The following is a 17,877-nucleotide window of genomic DNA, read 5'->3' on the forward strand; positions in this document are numbered from 1 at the left end:
ATGTCTCGTAAGAATTTTGTATTTTTGGCCTTTTTTTCACGCAGGTCACTTGACTTTTGGAAAGATAAAACGTGACTTCAAAAGACAAATATTTTGAAATATTCAATCAAATTATTTTTCATAAGGACCCAAAATGACCTACGTGTGAGCTTAAGTGCGATTGCAATATTCGATTGAATTTCGATATTGTCTTTTCCATAAGTTAACGGTCAATTTGTCGGAACGTGAAAGGGTTAAACTCACTGAAACATTGGCATAAGAACAAAAAAGCGAGATAGTGTCAACAATACAAAGTACAGATATTGACCTTAAATCTTCTCGAAAATTAAAGATACAATCAAGGTCAAAGAAGATAAGTTAAACATGTATAACAAAACCGCATTCTAGTCCATTGAACTCGTATACTGTAAACGATCTCATTTTCACTGATACTTGATTTCGATTTGAGCTCATTCTTATTCAAATCGTGCCGATTTAATATTTTGCGGTTTTCAAATTACTTGATGTAGTTAATTCAGGCTGGTCTTGGGTGGAAATTTTCACGGTAAGTACTGTTCGCGTTAATTTGATCGATGGAAAAGCTGCAGAAATGAGATAGCCGGCTCTAAGTCTACATTTAACCTGTTGTGCTAGCCATGCTAGACGTCGCTGTGTTGAAACATCAAAACACACATCATCTACTGCATCAATACGAAAGTTTGATTTATACTAAACTTTCTTTTAAGCGAGCTATCAATGGATTTTATTACAAGACTTTTATGAATTTTTTTTCGAGCTTTAAACTTTACGAGCCATATTCAAGAATTGCGTAGTGCGTCGTGACCACAAATAATGAGTACCAGCCTAAATTATTGTACAAACCAGTGTCAGTTGAAAGGGTTTCGCTACTTTGAGTTAATAAAGATATTCATGAATTATCTAAAGGTGTATCATACGATTGTGTTGCTTCTATTCTGTATTGATATGTTAGGTCCTGTTCTTCTGAAGCTAAACCAACTTATACACAGACACGAGGAATCACAATTGAAAACTAAGACTACATAAATCCGCTCACCTTCTATATTTTGTTGATTGATACGATATGTGTGTGTTTTCACTCAGTAGAGACATGTTTTCGTGGTCATAGTTCTTAATGTACTAGGATTGTCGTCTGCATATTTCTAGATTTAATCCTTTGCCCGATTTATACATTTTCAGTTGCTGTGGATTTACCTGGGTCAAGATGCGTATTAGTTTCTCCATAGGTGGTAATGGTAACGATTTTCTGCTGTTGCTCAGTCCATATCGTTAACTTGGAAATGTGGGATGGCTGGTTTCGAAGCTGAGATATTTTAACGTATGTGGTTAAATTTTCGGGGTACGAAGTGAGATTACTTTTTTCGTAAATTAGCAAAGCTCGAGTATCCTTTTGTGATGCGGCTCCTCATCGTAAAAATCCAATTTTTTTTGAAAATTTAATACTTTAAACACATTTAATAGCTCCATAGAATTTACACATTTATTTTGTGTTCCCCTACTTTTAAAAGTAACTCAAATGGTTAAGCTCAGTCACTTGTTTATCATAGAAAAGTGTCAAATATCACTACACAGAGATTTTTTGTTTACACGTGACTTTTCCGTTTATGTGTGTGTTACATTTCAGTGTTGTGTCGTTGTTCTCCTCTTCTATTCAATGCGTTTCCCTCGGGTTTAGTTCGTTGCCCCGATTTTGCTTTTTGGCAATGGATTTATGAGTTTTGAACAGCGGTATACTACTGTTGCCTTTATTTTGAGTTCCTCATTTCAAGGCGCATTAGGGATATTGTCCCATATTGAAATCCGTACTTTTGATTTTTCCTAATATTCTTATGTGATCTTCATCGGTACAACATTCTGAATAAATCTGTGTATTTTGTACTTTTCTGAGAAAGAAAAAACAAAGTTGTTTTAGCACTATAAGGCATTGACACTTTCGTCGGTATCTTCATTTATTTTGAATACAATGTGTATGCATAATTAATTTCTTCCAGAATACCTTCACTAGTCAAAACAAGGACAAAACTTCTGATTATAACCTTAAATTACAACACACAGACCCTGTTAAAGCATTCTATAAAATTTTCTTGTGCCTGAAACATGTTAAAGTGCATTTTGACAGAAAAATTATGCAGAGAAATCATATAATTGGAGTGCAATATAGTGCAAATTTTCAAAACTTGTCCTTTCACATAATTCTATTTTTACATGTATTTCAGGAAAAACTTTTACTAGTGAGTAATCCACATAAGGTTTTAAATGAAACATTGTGACATCACATGCATTTTGGTGTCATTAAATAACGACAGGTCAAAATAGTACAAAATATAGTTTGCAGTGTTACGTGAGAAACTGTTGTCCTAAGATTTAACTCGAAATATTGAGTCGAAACCATCTGTATTAAGCCTTTTCATTTAATACCGAAATCATAGCAACAGTTTTCATATTAGCATATTTTTAACATACCGACTGTAATTTCAAGTGCATAAATACCACAAATAAACAATTTAGAGCTTGCTTAATAAAACAAAATGCTTACCAGTTATTCAGGACTTTTTAAAACCTCTAGTTTGCAATCTAAGGTTTAAAAGTAATGATATGTCTGGAACTGAAATAAGACAAAAAAATTACTCAGGCTGTATTATCATTTGATTTAAATACAGGTGTATTATTGAGAGAGAAAAATCTAATTCTTGAAATTGAATCACAAAGAAAGACAAATGCTTCTCCCTTGTGGCTTAGCCACCTTCATTTAAACCTTTTATATTAGAAGCAATGGGTAGTAGCTAACTAGCTTAATAGTTGAATAGGTACAGAAATATTGTTTTCAAAAAGGTTTGACCTTCCCCCTTTTTCACTGAGAAATGACAATATCTTTTGTTTTTCTCAAGTGCATTAAAATAATAGTTCATGATTTTCTTGAAACATGTAAATGTTTTTTTCTGTTTTTTGCATATGATATCTACTAACCAAGGTCAAATTATTGGATAAAAGCACATGAGATGATGTATTTCACTTTACTCGTATAAAGTGTGTTATTTCCCTTGATTATCAAGTATTCCTGTAGACCAGAGTGATCATACCATATAACAAAGACTGTGTCATGTTTACTTACAACTTAATAATATTTAAAAGTAATTTCTTGCCTTTTTCAATATAGTAAACAAATTCCTTTCGGATCTCTCGGAAGTAAACAAAGTGATGATTGTGCCTAAAAAAGTGTTCAGCCCCGTGCCAGTAATGCATTTTAAAAGCGAAAATTTCATTGAGATTTTTGCTGATCTTTATCAATAATATCTATCTTAAACCATTTTTGATAACTAGGTATAAATAATAAAACTACTAACCATCATTTTCGGTGGTGTACAAGGTGAAATCATCCATAAATAAGTCAGAAAACTTCTGAAATTAAGCCTCTAATTTGGATCAAGATGCGTATTAATTCTCCATAGGCGGTAATGGTAACGTTTTCGTCTGTTGCTCAGTCCATACCGTTAGCTTGGATATGTGTGATGGCTCGTTTTGAAGCTGAGACATTTTGACATATGTGGTTAAATTTTCGGGGAACGAAGTGAGATTACTCTTCCGTAAATTAGCAAACCCCGAGTATCCTTTTGTGATGCGGCTCCTCATGGTAAAAATCCAATTTTTAACACAATAAGTTCTTTGAAAATTTAATACTTTGAACACATTTAATAGCTCCATATATTTTACACATTTTTTTTTTATTTTGTGTTCTCCTACTTTCAAACTTTACTCAAATGGTTAAGCGTAGTCATTTGTTTAACATAGAAAAATGTCAAATATCACTACACAGAGTTTTTTGGTTACACGTGACTTTTGAGTTCTTCATTTCTAGGCAAATTAAGGATATTGTCCCACCTGGTGGAACATGTAGTCATAATTATTGGCACTCATACCTCATTTTCTTATATTTTTACAAAGAGTTCGGACGATTCTTTCAGGTTTTATTTTGTTTTATGGTAATAACTATTTGTTCTTTTTTTTTTAACGTGATTACTATATTTATTACACTCTATTGCTGTTAACAATTTACTTCGTGTACAGCATTGCACTAAGTATCCCTGTTATATTAGTTACTAGGTTTCCAGGGAGAATTTCTAATAAAAGTCAGTTGATTTTATAATACAATATTAGATCATATTACAATATTTTAAATTATTTTATGTTTAACGGAGAATTTCACTTCCATCCGATAGTGGTTTTAATATCAGATATTAACATTTTTAATGTTTTTAAAGATTCGAACTTAGTTAAACAATCGTAACTTCTGATTTATCAATTCAATCGTTAAATAAACAGGTACTGTTTTATACGTATCACTAAAACTTTTACTCACACACAGAGAAAGGCCACATCGCACTGCTAGAAATAATGAAAATTCAAGAAAAATCTGTTATACACAAATATAGATTGGAAATGACATAAAAAACGTAAAATTCTTCAATATAGAAAAAAATAACGTTTTTTTATTTATAAAATTTGACAGATATTAACCAAAAACAACCACTGAACTGCAAGTTCCTGGATAACTTACCAAGTGCATGTAGGCTATTTTATACAAAACAAAAAACCCCAATACCTATATATCTTGAGTGCAATATAACTATAATCGAAAAGACACTATGCACCCATTTGATTATTAATCTCGTGCGAATCACATATCAAACTAAAACAAGGTACACTGTCGATCATACTAATTTCATTGTTAAATGAACGCAACCTGCAGTTCATTTTGAATAATGAAAACAAATAAAAACATTAATAGTCCTGTTTTGTTTTTTTGTGTTTTTGTTGTTATTGTTGCTTTGACCACAAATGTGTGCATACCAACCCGTAACTTTTTTTTAACATAATGCATGTACTGTATTGAATCGATGAACGAGAAAATAAAATAATTTAATGTAAAACTTATAATTGTACGCAGGACATTACATAATTAGTAACATCAATTTCCTGTAATAATTGGTATTTAAACAATTTTGAAAAAAACCCAATTGTATTCGAAGTCTCGTATCATGTAAAAAAGAATTCTGTACAAGTATTTTAATTTTACACCTTTTGATCTATACATGAATTGATTCTTAAAAAAAGAATATACCTTTATTAAGTGCTATAAATAAGCTTACCTGTACACTTGGTCCACTTGAAAGTGTTTCCATATGAACGATTATATGATTCGACACCGAACCTGTCTGTTGTAAATATGTAAGTATTGTTTCGGATTATGATTGTATATCTGTTTAATATGTTTTTTACAAGAAGCACTGAACATATTTGTTACATATTGGTGCATTAGTATTCACCACTTTCTTAGTTTATATTAAATCGTATTTCAGAGGAGATGAAGACACAAACCTCATGTAACAAGTGGTTTGTTAAAAATTTATAGTATGTTAATCCAGGTTGATCTAATCAGAAATTATCATTCTATCGCAGAGAGAAAAAACTGCGACCCCCGAATTCATACATTGACTATCAGCCCTGCATTCGCAAACCTCAAAAATTGTTAGTTGAAAAATCATTTGATATCTAGAAAAAAGTTTTCCGGTGGTAAAGAGCAATTATGAGAGTATCGATAAAGATACAATGGTTATATAAATAATTATTAAATGATATGAGCAAATAAGCCCTAATACGGATAAATCAACAAGTGCAATACTAAAAACGTTCCACTGTCGATATAAATCAAGATTTAATATTGCTCTTCGAACAGGGCCAATACGGAAAAAAACAGGGCCAATACAGAGAAAAGCGGGAAAAAAGCCGTATTAGCCCTAGGGCTAATACAGGACGTTCACTTCCGGTTTCAATTTTCTTACGCCATTACTTAACTTTGGAAGTATCGTTATGCATAAAAACATTTGTATAAAATTGTTGAAATTAAAGTCATAAAATAAACAGGTTAAATGATGTGCAATGTTTTGTAACGTCTTTTAGTTTTGAAACGGAAAAAACAGGGCCAATACAGAAAAAAGCGGGAAAAAAGCTGTATTGGCCCATGGGCTAATACGTTCACCTCCGGTTTTTAATTCTCTTATAATTATTTAATAAAAGTGTTATGAACTGGCTGTTTCTGTATTGGCACTGGTATAGATTCTCGGTCAGCTGCATACAGCAAACCTTGAATCTATACCAGTGCCAATACAGAAACAGCCAGTTAATAACACTATAATACACAATGTAAAAAAAAAAACTAAAAAAAAACCTCAATACCACCCCACCCCCCAGCCCCCAATTTTTTTCAAAATCCAGGATATTCAATCGAACAATAGAAAAAGAATACAGTTACGTCTGCGTCATATTTTGAAAATGGGAGTCGGTTTAAAACAAAACTTTACGGCAAAAGAAATACGTCCAGCTTCCTCATTGTGAACTTCTTATACATTTTTCATGTAGTAACATCCAAGTTAATACGATATTCGAGGTTTCGTATTTCCTATCATATTTGTCTTGATAGATGGTTGCTGCTGATAAGGGAGTTATTAAACGAACAGGACTAAGAGGTGTAGTTAAAATCATCCCTTCATTACATTTAACCCATGGCGTTTCTACTTATGATTATGAAAGTCATCTTTGTTTTTTTTCTGGAAAATAAAATTGATGAAATCTGCTGATGTCTTCAAATCTATACACTTTTCCGTTAATTTCCTATGCCACGATGCTAAGGTTTTTACGTCACAGTTAGACTAATCTGTTGAAGACGTCGCTTGTAATGACTCTGAATAAACCACCGGTTTAACTTATTCCGATAGCAATACACACGTAAATAGTTATCAAAGATACCAGGATTATAATTATTACGCCAAACGCGCGTTTCGTCTACATAAGACTCATCAGTGACGTTCATATCAAAATATTTATAAAGCCACACAAGTACAAAGATGAAGAGCTTTGAGGATCCAAAATTCCAAAATGTTGTGCCAAATACGGGTAAGGTAATCTATGCCTGAAGTAAGAAAATCCTTATTTTTTTTTTTTAAATTCAAAGTTTTATTAACAGGAAATTTATAAAAAGGATCACATTTATTGATATTTTTGTTTACACCGTAAAAATTTAAATATTCCATTTTGTTTTTGCTTTCTTACAAATCAGGTTTACTGTTTGTGTCATATCCTTGCATTTGTTTGTATTCAGAATCTGCCATAGATTTGACATACAGTAGTTAAAATGGTTAAAAAAGGAATTCTGTTTGGTGTATCCATGGCAACAATACGCATTTATTTGCTATGTAATAATGCAATACGGGGGTAAAAGATGTCTCTGATTTCCCATGAATTTTGCAAGAAGTAGTACATTTTTGGTAGAATTCTAATCTCTTGGAATAATACTTGTTCTGAAACTGTTTTCATATATCGATCAAGAAATAAAACAAAATTATTAGGTCATTTGATTATAAAATAGCGTAAAAAGTTTCGCATAGAAAGTGTTTATAAACATTGCAATAATTTCTGGACATACGGCCAGTTTCGCTATGAAAATACGGACAGTCACAGAGAAAACATCCTATAAAACATGTACTTAAACTCGAAACGCGCGTTAAAAGATACCAGATACTGTTATAAACCAACTTCGGAGGCTACACAAGTCCTGAGCCGTATAAAGATGAATTTGATTGCAAAATAACTTTCATATTCCACAAATCAACAGGGACAGAAATGAGAAAACCACACTTAAAAGGGTGTATTGCTACCTCAAGAAAAATAAGTCAAGATAAATGTATGTTACTTTTATGAATATCAGCCGCCTTCAACCTTTGTAAAATGTGAACAAAATGTTGTTTTACAATGTTAAAAAGTCATCAAAAATATTTGATAACATATAATGTTATATCACCTAAATAGTTCATTTTGGTAATATATAAACCCAAAAACAAATGAAGTTCTAGTACAAGTTAGAAGTACATAATTTATATATTCTTAAACGGATGCTTTAAACAAAACGGTTTAGAATCAAAATATATGACGTTTCTCAAACTCGTCAGACAGACCGATTAAAAATAAAAAAAAAAGAACCAAAGTATCGTCATTTATCTAAAATAGACTTGACATAGTGTCGTGGTGTATCAAAAGACGCTCTTTCCTCGTCTTATAACATTTGTGTAAAAGGGTAAAATCTGGAAAAAATATCTTGTATTTTATTTAAACATATGTATGAATGTTATGGACACTCGGAATATCACATTTTGAAAATAATTTTTGAAATAAATAAATATGTACATAATACACCTATGTATAGAATTTAGAAATAAACTTCAAAAACTTCCTAGTGGTTTGTCCACATAGAGTCATATAGTAAACAAACATACTTGTTTGGCTCTCTTACTTATTTGATCTGAACGTCAATGATATTTTAATAAGTCGAAACGCTCATATGACGTATCAAATTATAAGCCTGATACATTGTACATATGATAACTATACCATACTACATCACAGCGTTAAACCTCTTATAAGAACCTTATAATGTTCCGTTTATGTATTGGTTACTTACACTACACATCAAACTAGTAATATGTCGGCCTCTACAACTAATCTTTTTTGTATTTTTAACTAGTTTCTTAACTCCTTTTACAGAACTTGGAGTAAAACATATCTTTCTACGGTTTGTAAGTTGTAAGTATTCATATGGGCCCTCATTGTGCATCTGTTATAGCCGACTTGTTTTGTACAGTTAATGAGCATTCTCAAACCCGCCGATTTCTACATGTATTTGCTGTTCTAAGTCAGGATCCATCATTTATTAGTTGTCGTTGTTGCTGTGTTACATAGTTGACATTCGTTCATTTTTTCTAAATAAATTAGGCCGTTAGGCTTCTAGCATGGTATACTTGTTATTTCGTGGCGTTTTAATAGCTGACTGTGCGGTATGGATTTGGCTTATTAATAAAGGCCGTGCGGTGACCTATAATTGTTGATTTCTGTGTCATCTGCATGATCTTGTCTCTTGAAAAAAGTTGTCTCTGCATCTTCTTTTTTTATAGTCATTTTTTTTATTTTTTATATTTCTTTCTTTTTATCATACTTGTTCATTATTATATAGTTTATTCTCATAAAACCATGCAAGTATAAAGGTTACAGAGAAGTTAAAAAAAATATACCTAAAAATAAAAAACTGCATTAAAAATACTAGAAACTAGGTTATTTTTATTTGTTATTAGAGGTATACATCGGTTAGGGCTGCTATTCGACTTTTCGTGTTGAGAATTCTAATTCAATCAGCTTTACCACTGTGCTTTTTATGCCATACTTTCGCCCTTATTGTATCAGATGAACCAATCACTCTACATGTGTTCTCTTGTTTGATATTCGCATTTATAAACATGTTTAATATCAAATGATCATATTCGACATACAATTTGCATTGGATTTGATTTAGAGCAAGAAAGCACCTGTATGCCTTTAATAGAGTGATACACCTGTATAGTTTTAATTTAAAAAAGATTTGAAAAAAGGAATTAAACCAACACAATACAAAGATATCGATTTCAATTTCAACTTGTTTAAATTATCTAACTGACATGTGCATTGAATGTCTCTCCAGCTATTTAAAGTGTCCGTATATCATTTAAAACGTATTGTTTTAGTGTAAACATTTTAATGAGCTCCAATGCATGTATTGTTTTTGATTTATAAAACACTGTAGTGTCAAAACGTCGCAGTTGATTAAACAACAATTTGATTGTAACTAAGAACAAATCTGCGTTTCTCGTTCAATTTCACTTAATCTTTACATAAATTTTGTAATCAACATACATAGGAACGGTTGTTAATAAGAAAATAAAGCCATTTCACTAGTCTCATTGGGAATCATACCTCATCTCATTATTTTTATATGTCATTATTAAAGATTCAGACTATTGCTCAACGAAATATTTTACGTCATTCATTCTAGGTAAAAGCTTTTTGTAAATGTGAGCATTCATTATCTAGTTTGATATGAATGTTGTCGTGTGCAATGTTAGTACATAATTATGTTCATTCTGGGCACAATAGTTATGTCTAATTGTTTACATGTTTAATTTGTTAACACATTGTTATCAATATAATATAATTTTATTCAACTGTTAGGGTTAGCTAGTTTAAATAGTTGTCAAAGGTACCAGGCTAATATAAAACCTTGTTTAATCAATAATTTTCTAAATAAGAAGATGATCGTACCAAGTCGGGCAGTTGTTTTGCATTCGTTCCGTGTGTTTGACCTTATAATAGTGTCATAAGTTGGATGAGGGAATTCTGTTACGAAAGTTACATTCTAGGTCGGTATTTCATTATTATTGACTAAACACGTGCTCTTAACGTGACTGAAGAACCAAGCGCAGTTCCCCCCCCTTTTTTTTTACTTCCGTCTTGACGTCTAAACCAAACATATTGCTGCAACATTGCGAAAAGTTTAATCTTGTAGTCTTTTTATTTGTTATCCAAGATGAAAAAGGGAACCAACATTTTGAACGTAGGAACTCTGACAAAACATCAGCTGAATATATCTTTGTTTGTACAAGTTTATTCTGCGTTCTTTACAGGTTATCATGGGTTACATTCCTACGATATCGGATTAAGCTGTGCCAGATATATACTCATGGGTTGGTATTTTGTTCGCTTTTATTATAATCTTTTATATACGGCGAAGGAAATACATTTACATATATATTATTTGTTTGATATCTTGTAACGTATCATTTGTAAAGACAATGTGAAAAAGCAATTTTCACAAACTCGAATTTTTTTATTATCTTAACTTGATTTCACCTCAATATGTACTGCACAAACATAGTGTTTCATAGCTATTTAGAGCATTAAGAACCTGCTGTGTTTTAATGATCATTCATTATCTTTATCATATCTATCTTAATGTTAAGATATTATAATAAGAGATCTTTAAGCATACGATGAAGAGGAATGTTCGTGATTGTTTGAGTATTTACGCTCTTTTAAAATTGGCTGTAATTTCATATATAACAATATATATTGTTGGTATTAAAAATGTATGCTCTCGTAAAATTGGGAGTTATTTCATATATTACAATACATTAAATTGGTATTAAAAATGTCCCGCGATAATTAAATTTACAAACTGGTGTTACATTTAAATGATGTGTTCCTGTTGTGTTGCATATTTTCCTCTTAAGGTTATGTTTTTTTTCTGACATCATTTAACATTTCACAGCAGTATACGAATGTTGACTTAACGTAATCACCCTCTTATTTTATTAATTTTGTATTTACCTGGGGTCATACATCAAATGTATTATTTGTGTTAAAGTGGTGTAGACGGAAATGAAGATACATTTTATGTTAGTTTCCCCAACGAGCATGTTTATCAACTTTCAACTGATTTTAAAGTTCGTTCTTATGTTGTACTGTTATACCACTGTCCCATGTTAGGGGGGGATGATATGATTGCCAATGAGACAACTATCCACAATAAACCAAAATGACACAAACATTAACAACTATAGGTCACTGTACGGCCTTCAACAATGAGCAAAGCCCATACCGTATAGTCAGCTATAAAAGGCCCCGATAAGACAATGTAAAACAATTCAAACGAGAAAACTAACGAACAACAAATGTATAACACATAAACAAACGACAACCACTGAATTACAGGCTGATTGAATTCTGACATTAAAGTGCACATATGGTCAGTTTTAATTACATCCGATCAAAACCAGACCTGTTCCAGATAAGCTCGTTAACTTCGAAACCAGTCTTGCCACAAAGTTAACATAAGTTAACTTTTGCTTTGACAAATCCGATCAAAACCATACCTGCTCCCAAGTTAACTTTTGACTGGTCTGCTCAACACTAAGTTAACTTGCAACCAAGACCGCTCTACGTCGATTTTTAAAAAAATATTTTTTAATATCTCTGTTTCGTAGTATGAACGTCGAAAATAAAGTAAAATTGATACTTCCGTATTATAAACAGGATTTAATACAAATATTTGAAAATAAAGTATCCATAAAACGTTCCTTGTAACACAAATTTATCTGTCATCTGAAAATCTTTTAATTATAAAAACGATATTGGTTACAATAATAACGGGTACTGAGTATATATTCCGATACCTGTCAAATTCAACCATATTTGCACTTTATTATGTATATCTTTGAAAAGACGTATATTTGATGTTAGTTGTATACGTCCTTGTTAGTTATACACCCTTAAACTATACAGCCACAATCAGCAATAATCTAATTCATTTAAACACATGACTACAAATTTTTGTTCGCATACATTTTGGGTGCCAGCATGTTCACCTTTTATTCAAAATATTGATACGTAACAAAAATTTCAGTGTGTTTGATACTTTATGCTAACATGTACAACAAAATTATTTGACCGCATCTACTAAAACTGACCATATGTGCACTTTAATTTGTAAATCTATATAACCGCATAGTAAATCAGCCATATTTTTGATGTCCATATTAAATGTATAATACAATGGACAGCATTATTGCAATACAATAACAAACAATTTTTGTTCGCATCAATTTAGGATGCCAGTATGTCCTCCTTTTATTCAAAATATTGATACGTAACAAAATTTCAGTAGTTTTGATTCCTCATGCTGACTTGTACAACAAAATTATTTGACCGCATCAACCAAAAACTGACCATATATGTACTTTAATTTGTAGATCTATAAAAAAAAATTAGAATGGAAATGGGGAATGTATCAGAGAGACAATAACCCGACCATAGAAAAAACAACAGCAGAAGGTCACCAACAGGTCTTCAATGTAACGATAAATTTCCGCACCGGAGGCGTCCTTCAGCTGGCCCCTAAACAAATATATACTAGTTCAGTGATAATGAACGCCGTACTAATTTCCAAATTGTACACAAGAAACTAAAATTAAAATAAAACAAGACTAACAAAGACCAGAGGCTCCTGACTTGGGACAGGCGCAAAAATGCGGCGGAGTTAAACATGTTTATGAGATCTCAACCCTCCCCTATACCTCTAGTTAATGTAGAAAAGCAAACGCATAACAATACGTACATTTAAAATTTCAATTCAAGAGAAGTCCGAGTCTGTTGTCCGAAGATGTAACCAAAGAAAATAAACAAAATGACAATTATACATACATAACAACATAATACTAGCAGTTAACTGACATTCCAGCTCAGACTTCAATTAAACTGATTGAAAGATTATGATTTCATCATACGAATATCAGGCACAATCCTTCCCGTTAGGGGTTAAGTATCATACCATCATAACATATATGAGAAGAACATAACCCGTGTCATGCCAACAATTGTTTTTTGAATAAATGTGTTAACTTCCGATGCAAAGACCCTATAAGTGAATTAATATTAACGCCAAAATATGCAATCAACCAAAACTGAACATATGTGCACTTTTATTTATAAATCTATAAACCGACCTAGTAAATCAGTCATTTTTTTATGTCAGGATTCAATGTATAATACAATGGAGAGCATTATTGCAACACAATAACAACAAATATTTGATCGCATAAATTTTGGGTGCCAGCATGTTCTCCTTTTTTTCAAAATATTGATACGTAACAAAAATTTCAGTATGTTTGATACGTTATGCTAACATGTACAACAAAATTATTTGACCGCATCTACTAAAACTGACCATATGTGCACTTTAATTTGTAAATCTATATATCCGCATAGTAAATCAGCCATATTTTTGATGTCCATATTTAATGTATAATACAATGGACAGCATTGTTGCAATACAATAACAAACAATTTTTTTTCGCATCATTTTAGGATGCCAGTATGTCCTCCTTTTATTCAAAATATAGATACGTAACAAAATTTGAAAAGTTTTGATACCTCATGCTGACTTGTACAACAAAATTAATTTAATAATTGTGTTCTTATTGATTTTTTTATAGATAAAAATGACAACGAATAAAACAAACATATTTGAATGCCCATTAACACCAGAAGAAGTAAACTTCTTACGGACAGCGAACTTAATACTTCGAGTGGCTCCTACTGCTGTCAGATTTAAGTTTGACAAGGAATTTGTCCCTATTGGTCTTCAAGTAGCACTTAATCAAGCAAGATGTAGAGTGTTAGAACCTTTGAAGAAAAAGAAAGTTATAAACCAGGCTCAATGGAACTCGATGTTTCCTGTATCAGGTCAGTTAAGAATAAACATATTTAACAACAGCAAGACGAGATAAAATAAAAAATATATAATCAAATTTGATTAAAATGAACTTTGGTTTGGGTCGAAAGCATGTATCTTTGGTGTTTTAAAGCAATTAAAATTCTATTTGGTGTTTCTCTATAAGACGTTCGGGAAATGTAATCGGATATTGTTACTTAAAACAGGAAGACTAATTTGATTGGTTCACTTTATATGCAATGCAACGTAATTTTGTTTTTTATGCACACTTAAAATAAAAAAGGCTATTAAACAGAGACGTACTTGGGGAAAACAATAGTGGTATTAAACCCTTTATCATGGTTCCAATAATGAAATTTTCTAAATTTCCTATAAATGTTTTGTTGCACACAATGCTATTCAAATATTACTTCAATACCTTATATAGGTAACTTTGAGTTAACATTATTGTTATAGGTGTCCATTCATTCATGTTTTACAACCTTTAACATATTTTCATAGACATCTGGTTTTTTACTCCATGACATATTAAACTAATTCCCCCGAAACGATATTGCCTTTCTAACGCCATGCCACTCTTCTGGGTCACAGATTATTAAAAATATCATTTTACAGAAAATTCTTAAAGATGTATATATATAATTGAGCTGATCTGTAATAATAACATCTCCATGCCTAATATATCATGTACAGTAATACGCTGCTAGATTAAAACTGACGAGGAAAGGTAACCCACGGCCACTGGAAGCTTTATCCTAGAGCCTAGGTGGTCGTGTGGTCCAGCGGGACGGCTGCAGTGCAGGCGATTTGGCGTCACGATATCACAGAAGCATGGGTTCGAATCCCGGCGAAGGAAGAACCAAAAATTTGCGAAAACAAATTAACAGATCTAACATTGTTGGGTTGATGTTTAGACGAGTCGTATATTTATACAACCCGTCTAAACATCAACCCAACAATGTTAGATCTGTAAATTTGCTTTCGCAAATTTTTTATTCTTCCCTCGCCGGGATATATACAACCCGTCTAAACATCAACCCAACAATGTTAGATCTGTAAATTTGCTTTCGCAAATTTTTGATTCTTCCCTCGCCGGGATTCGAATCCCGGCGAGGGAATTGTTGGGTTGATGTTTAGACGAGTTGTATATATATACAACTCGTCTAAACATCAACCCAACAATGCTAGATCTGTATATTTGCTTTCGCAAATTTTTTATTCTTCCCTCGCCGGGATATATACAACCCGTCTAAACATCAACCCAACAATGTTAGATCTGTAAATTTGCTTTCGCAAATTTTTGATTCTTCCCTCGCCGGGATTCGAATCCCGGCGAGGGAATTGTTGGGTTGATGTTTAGACGAGTTGTATATATATACAACTCGTCTAAACATCAACCCAACAATGTTAGATCTGTATATTTGCTTTCGCAAATTTTTGATTCGAACCCATGCTACTGTGATATCGTGACACCAAATCGCCTGCACTGCAGCCGTCCCGCTAGATCACACGACCACATGGATTCTAAAAAAAAGAGCTTTCGCTGGCCATGTGTTACCTTTCCACGTCAGTTAATATATATATATAAAAAATGACTGAATAAATAGTCAACGATCAATCTGACAGGGCGATGGATCATGTAATATGATTCTGTACACTACAAAATATAGTATATAACAAGTCAAAAAGGGTACAACATCACCATTAAATAACTATAAAATATACAAATATTAGATATTTCGGATAACAGATATCCTTCTTTGGTAAATGCACGATGACAAATGAATCATGTAAATTCAAATTAAGACTCTATCAAAATCTTGATTTATACAATTAAAGCAAACGCTGGAAAAATTTTAAAATTTCCAAACACACTGCAAAGACATAAAATATACAGAAATATGCCAAAAATAAAAATAGTTATTTACGATGTGAAATGGCACAACTCTAGATTTCCAAAGGTTGTGACAGTTGAGATGTTTTGACTGCATTGAGGGCAGTCTTCAAACAAAAAAATCAAAAATGTCCTAACCGATCCAGGATGGTATATATTAGACAACGGTAGGGCAATTACAACATTAACTACATATTTAAGCCTCCCAAACGAATAGCAGTCTAATAATGATTGAACACATAAGTTTTATATAATGAGGTAAAATAATTGAACGTGGCAACGTACTTATACATCGTCCCGAATCAATGGAAACCTGTATTTTAAACTGTTATTTTTAAAAATAATTTCGAACTGTAAAGCCAGTACTAAATCCGGCGTTGTTTGAAACAGGTGGTCAAGGGAATATGGTGGACTCGTTCTATGTTTTTTCATTTATGCCCTCTGGGGAGACTGACCGTAACTTTCTTATCCAAAATCTTTCCCGAGCGACTCTGTCGACCTTCGACCAATCCTCGTTGTGGTCTATGATCGTGATGGTAAGGTTTTTTTTAGATCAGCTTGTGTGTGTCCAGGTGATCTCAAATGACGACTTACGGGTAGGTCGGGCTTGCAAGTGTAGTCACTTCGATGACCATTCATGCGTTTGTTAAATGGCTGCTCTGTCTCGCCAACATACTGCATGTCACATCGACACTGAAGGAGGTATACAACATTTTGGGTTTTGTTACCTTGCAATATATAGTGTACACAGACCCAGTCGAGTGGCAAGTGAATGTTTGAGTATTCAGTATTTGTTGACAAGTCAGGCAACGTATGTTACCACATGACTTGCACCATTCTATGCATCAGATCGTCGATTTTTCTACATGAAAAGGTCATCTAATAAGTGAACATACTAACATTTAGAAATATAGGAAATAAAAATGAAAAATAACAATTAAGTTATTGAAAATGTATGACAGAAAACAATGTATATGCATTATAAAATTTTGAATAACTCTATATATAACAAACAATACTTTCGTTTAATGGGAGAATAACATGAAAAAATCATCATTACTGGATTATAAACTAATGATTAGGAGAATAATTCTTGAATGTTATTCCCCTAATTCATTTATCAAACGTTCTATTTTATACAACGTTGCAATTAGAAATGGAAACACTCTGTATATTTTTGATTTCTGATTTAAATAGGATATGTGATTTTTAAATAGGAAATGCTTCATCAACATCTTTTGACTTGACACTGATGATTTGTTTGATAAGAAACCTGACAAAAATAGCAGTAGCAGATGTTTTACCTCATACAACAGATAGCAGTGATGGGGCTGATCTATCTAGGTTGAAATATTATAGGAACAATATTGCTCACTGTGATGATGGTGTATTAACAGACAGCCAACTCAACGATTACTGGAATGACATTTCTCAGGTAAATCCATGTCCTTAAATTTATATTTCCCAAAAATCTTTTTTGAACAGAAATAAAAGAGCAAGATGCAGGTAACATATACACAACAAATTATTACAAATAATTTAGTAAGTGGCTACTAACAGTATCATCCCTGTCGAGTTAGTTAATGGCTTTTCCTCCTCCTCTCACATTTATGACTCCAATTATGATAATCTCGTCAGCTCCTTGAGCTCTAACCGGCTTGCCATTATAGCAAGCAGACTCAACTCCAGAGAAGGGCAGAGCAAACCAAAAGAATGTAACAATAGTAAGAAATTTCTGCTGAAAGCCAACTTCTAAATGATGGAAATCATCACATCCGCCTATTTGTTACATAAAATAATTTGACGGTATAGTGGGTAC

The 17,877-nt window shown here is 32.3% G+C and overlaps 1 protein-coding gene across 1 annotated transcript in view; it reads left to right on the forward strand.

The window, feature by feature from the left end:
- LOC134698102 (serine/threonine-protein phosphatase 6 regulatory ankyrin repeat subunit B-like) overlaps nt 1-17,877 on the forward strand; it is a 34,358-nt gene continuing 16,481 nt past the window's right edge. Inside the window, exons 1-3 of the mRNA XM_063560394.1 lie at nt 1-7; nt 13,978-14,175; nt 17,276-17,493. Of these exons, the coding sequence (XP_063416464.1) occupies nt 1-7; nt 13,978-14,175; nt 17,276-17,493 (423 nt within the window). The remainder of the gene's footprint in view (nt 8-13,977; nt 14,176-17,275; nt 17,494-17,877) is intronic.

This window comes from Mytilus trossulus, chromosome 14, assembly GCF_036588685.1.
Source record: "Mytilus trossulus isolate FHL-02 chromosome 14, PNRI_Mtr1.1.1.hap1, whole genome shotgun sequence".
NCBI lineage: Eukaryota > Metazoa > Mollusca > Bivalvia > Mytilida > Mytilidae > Mytilus > Mytilus trossulus.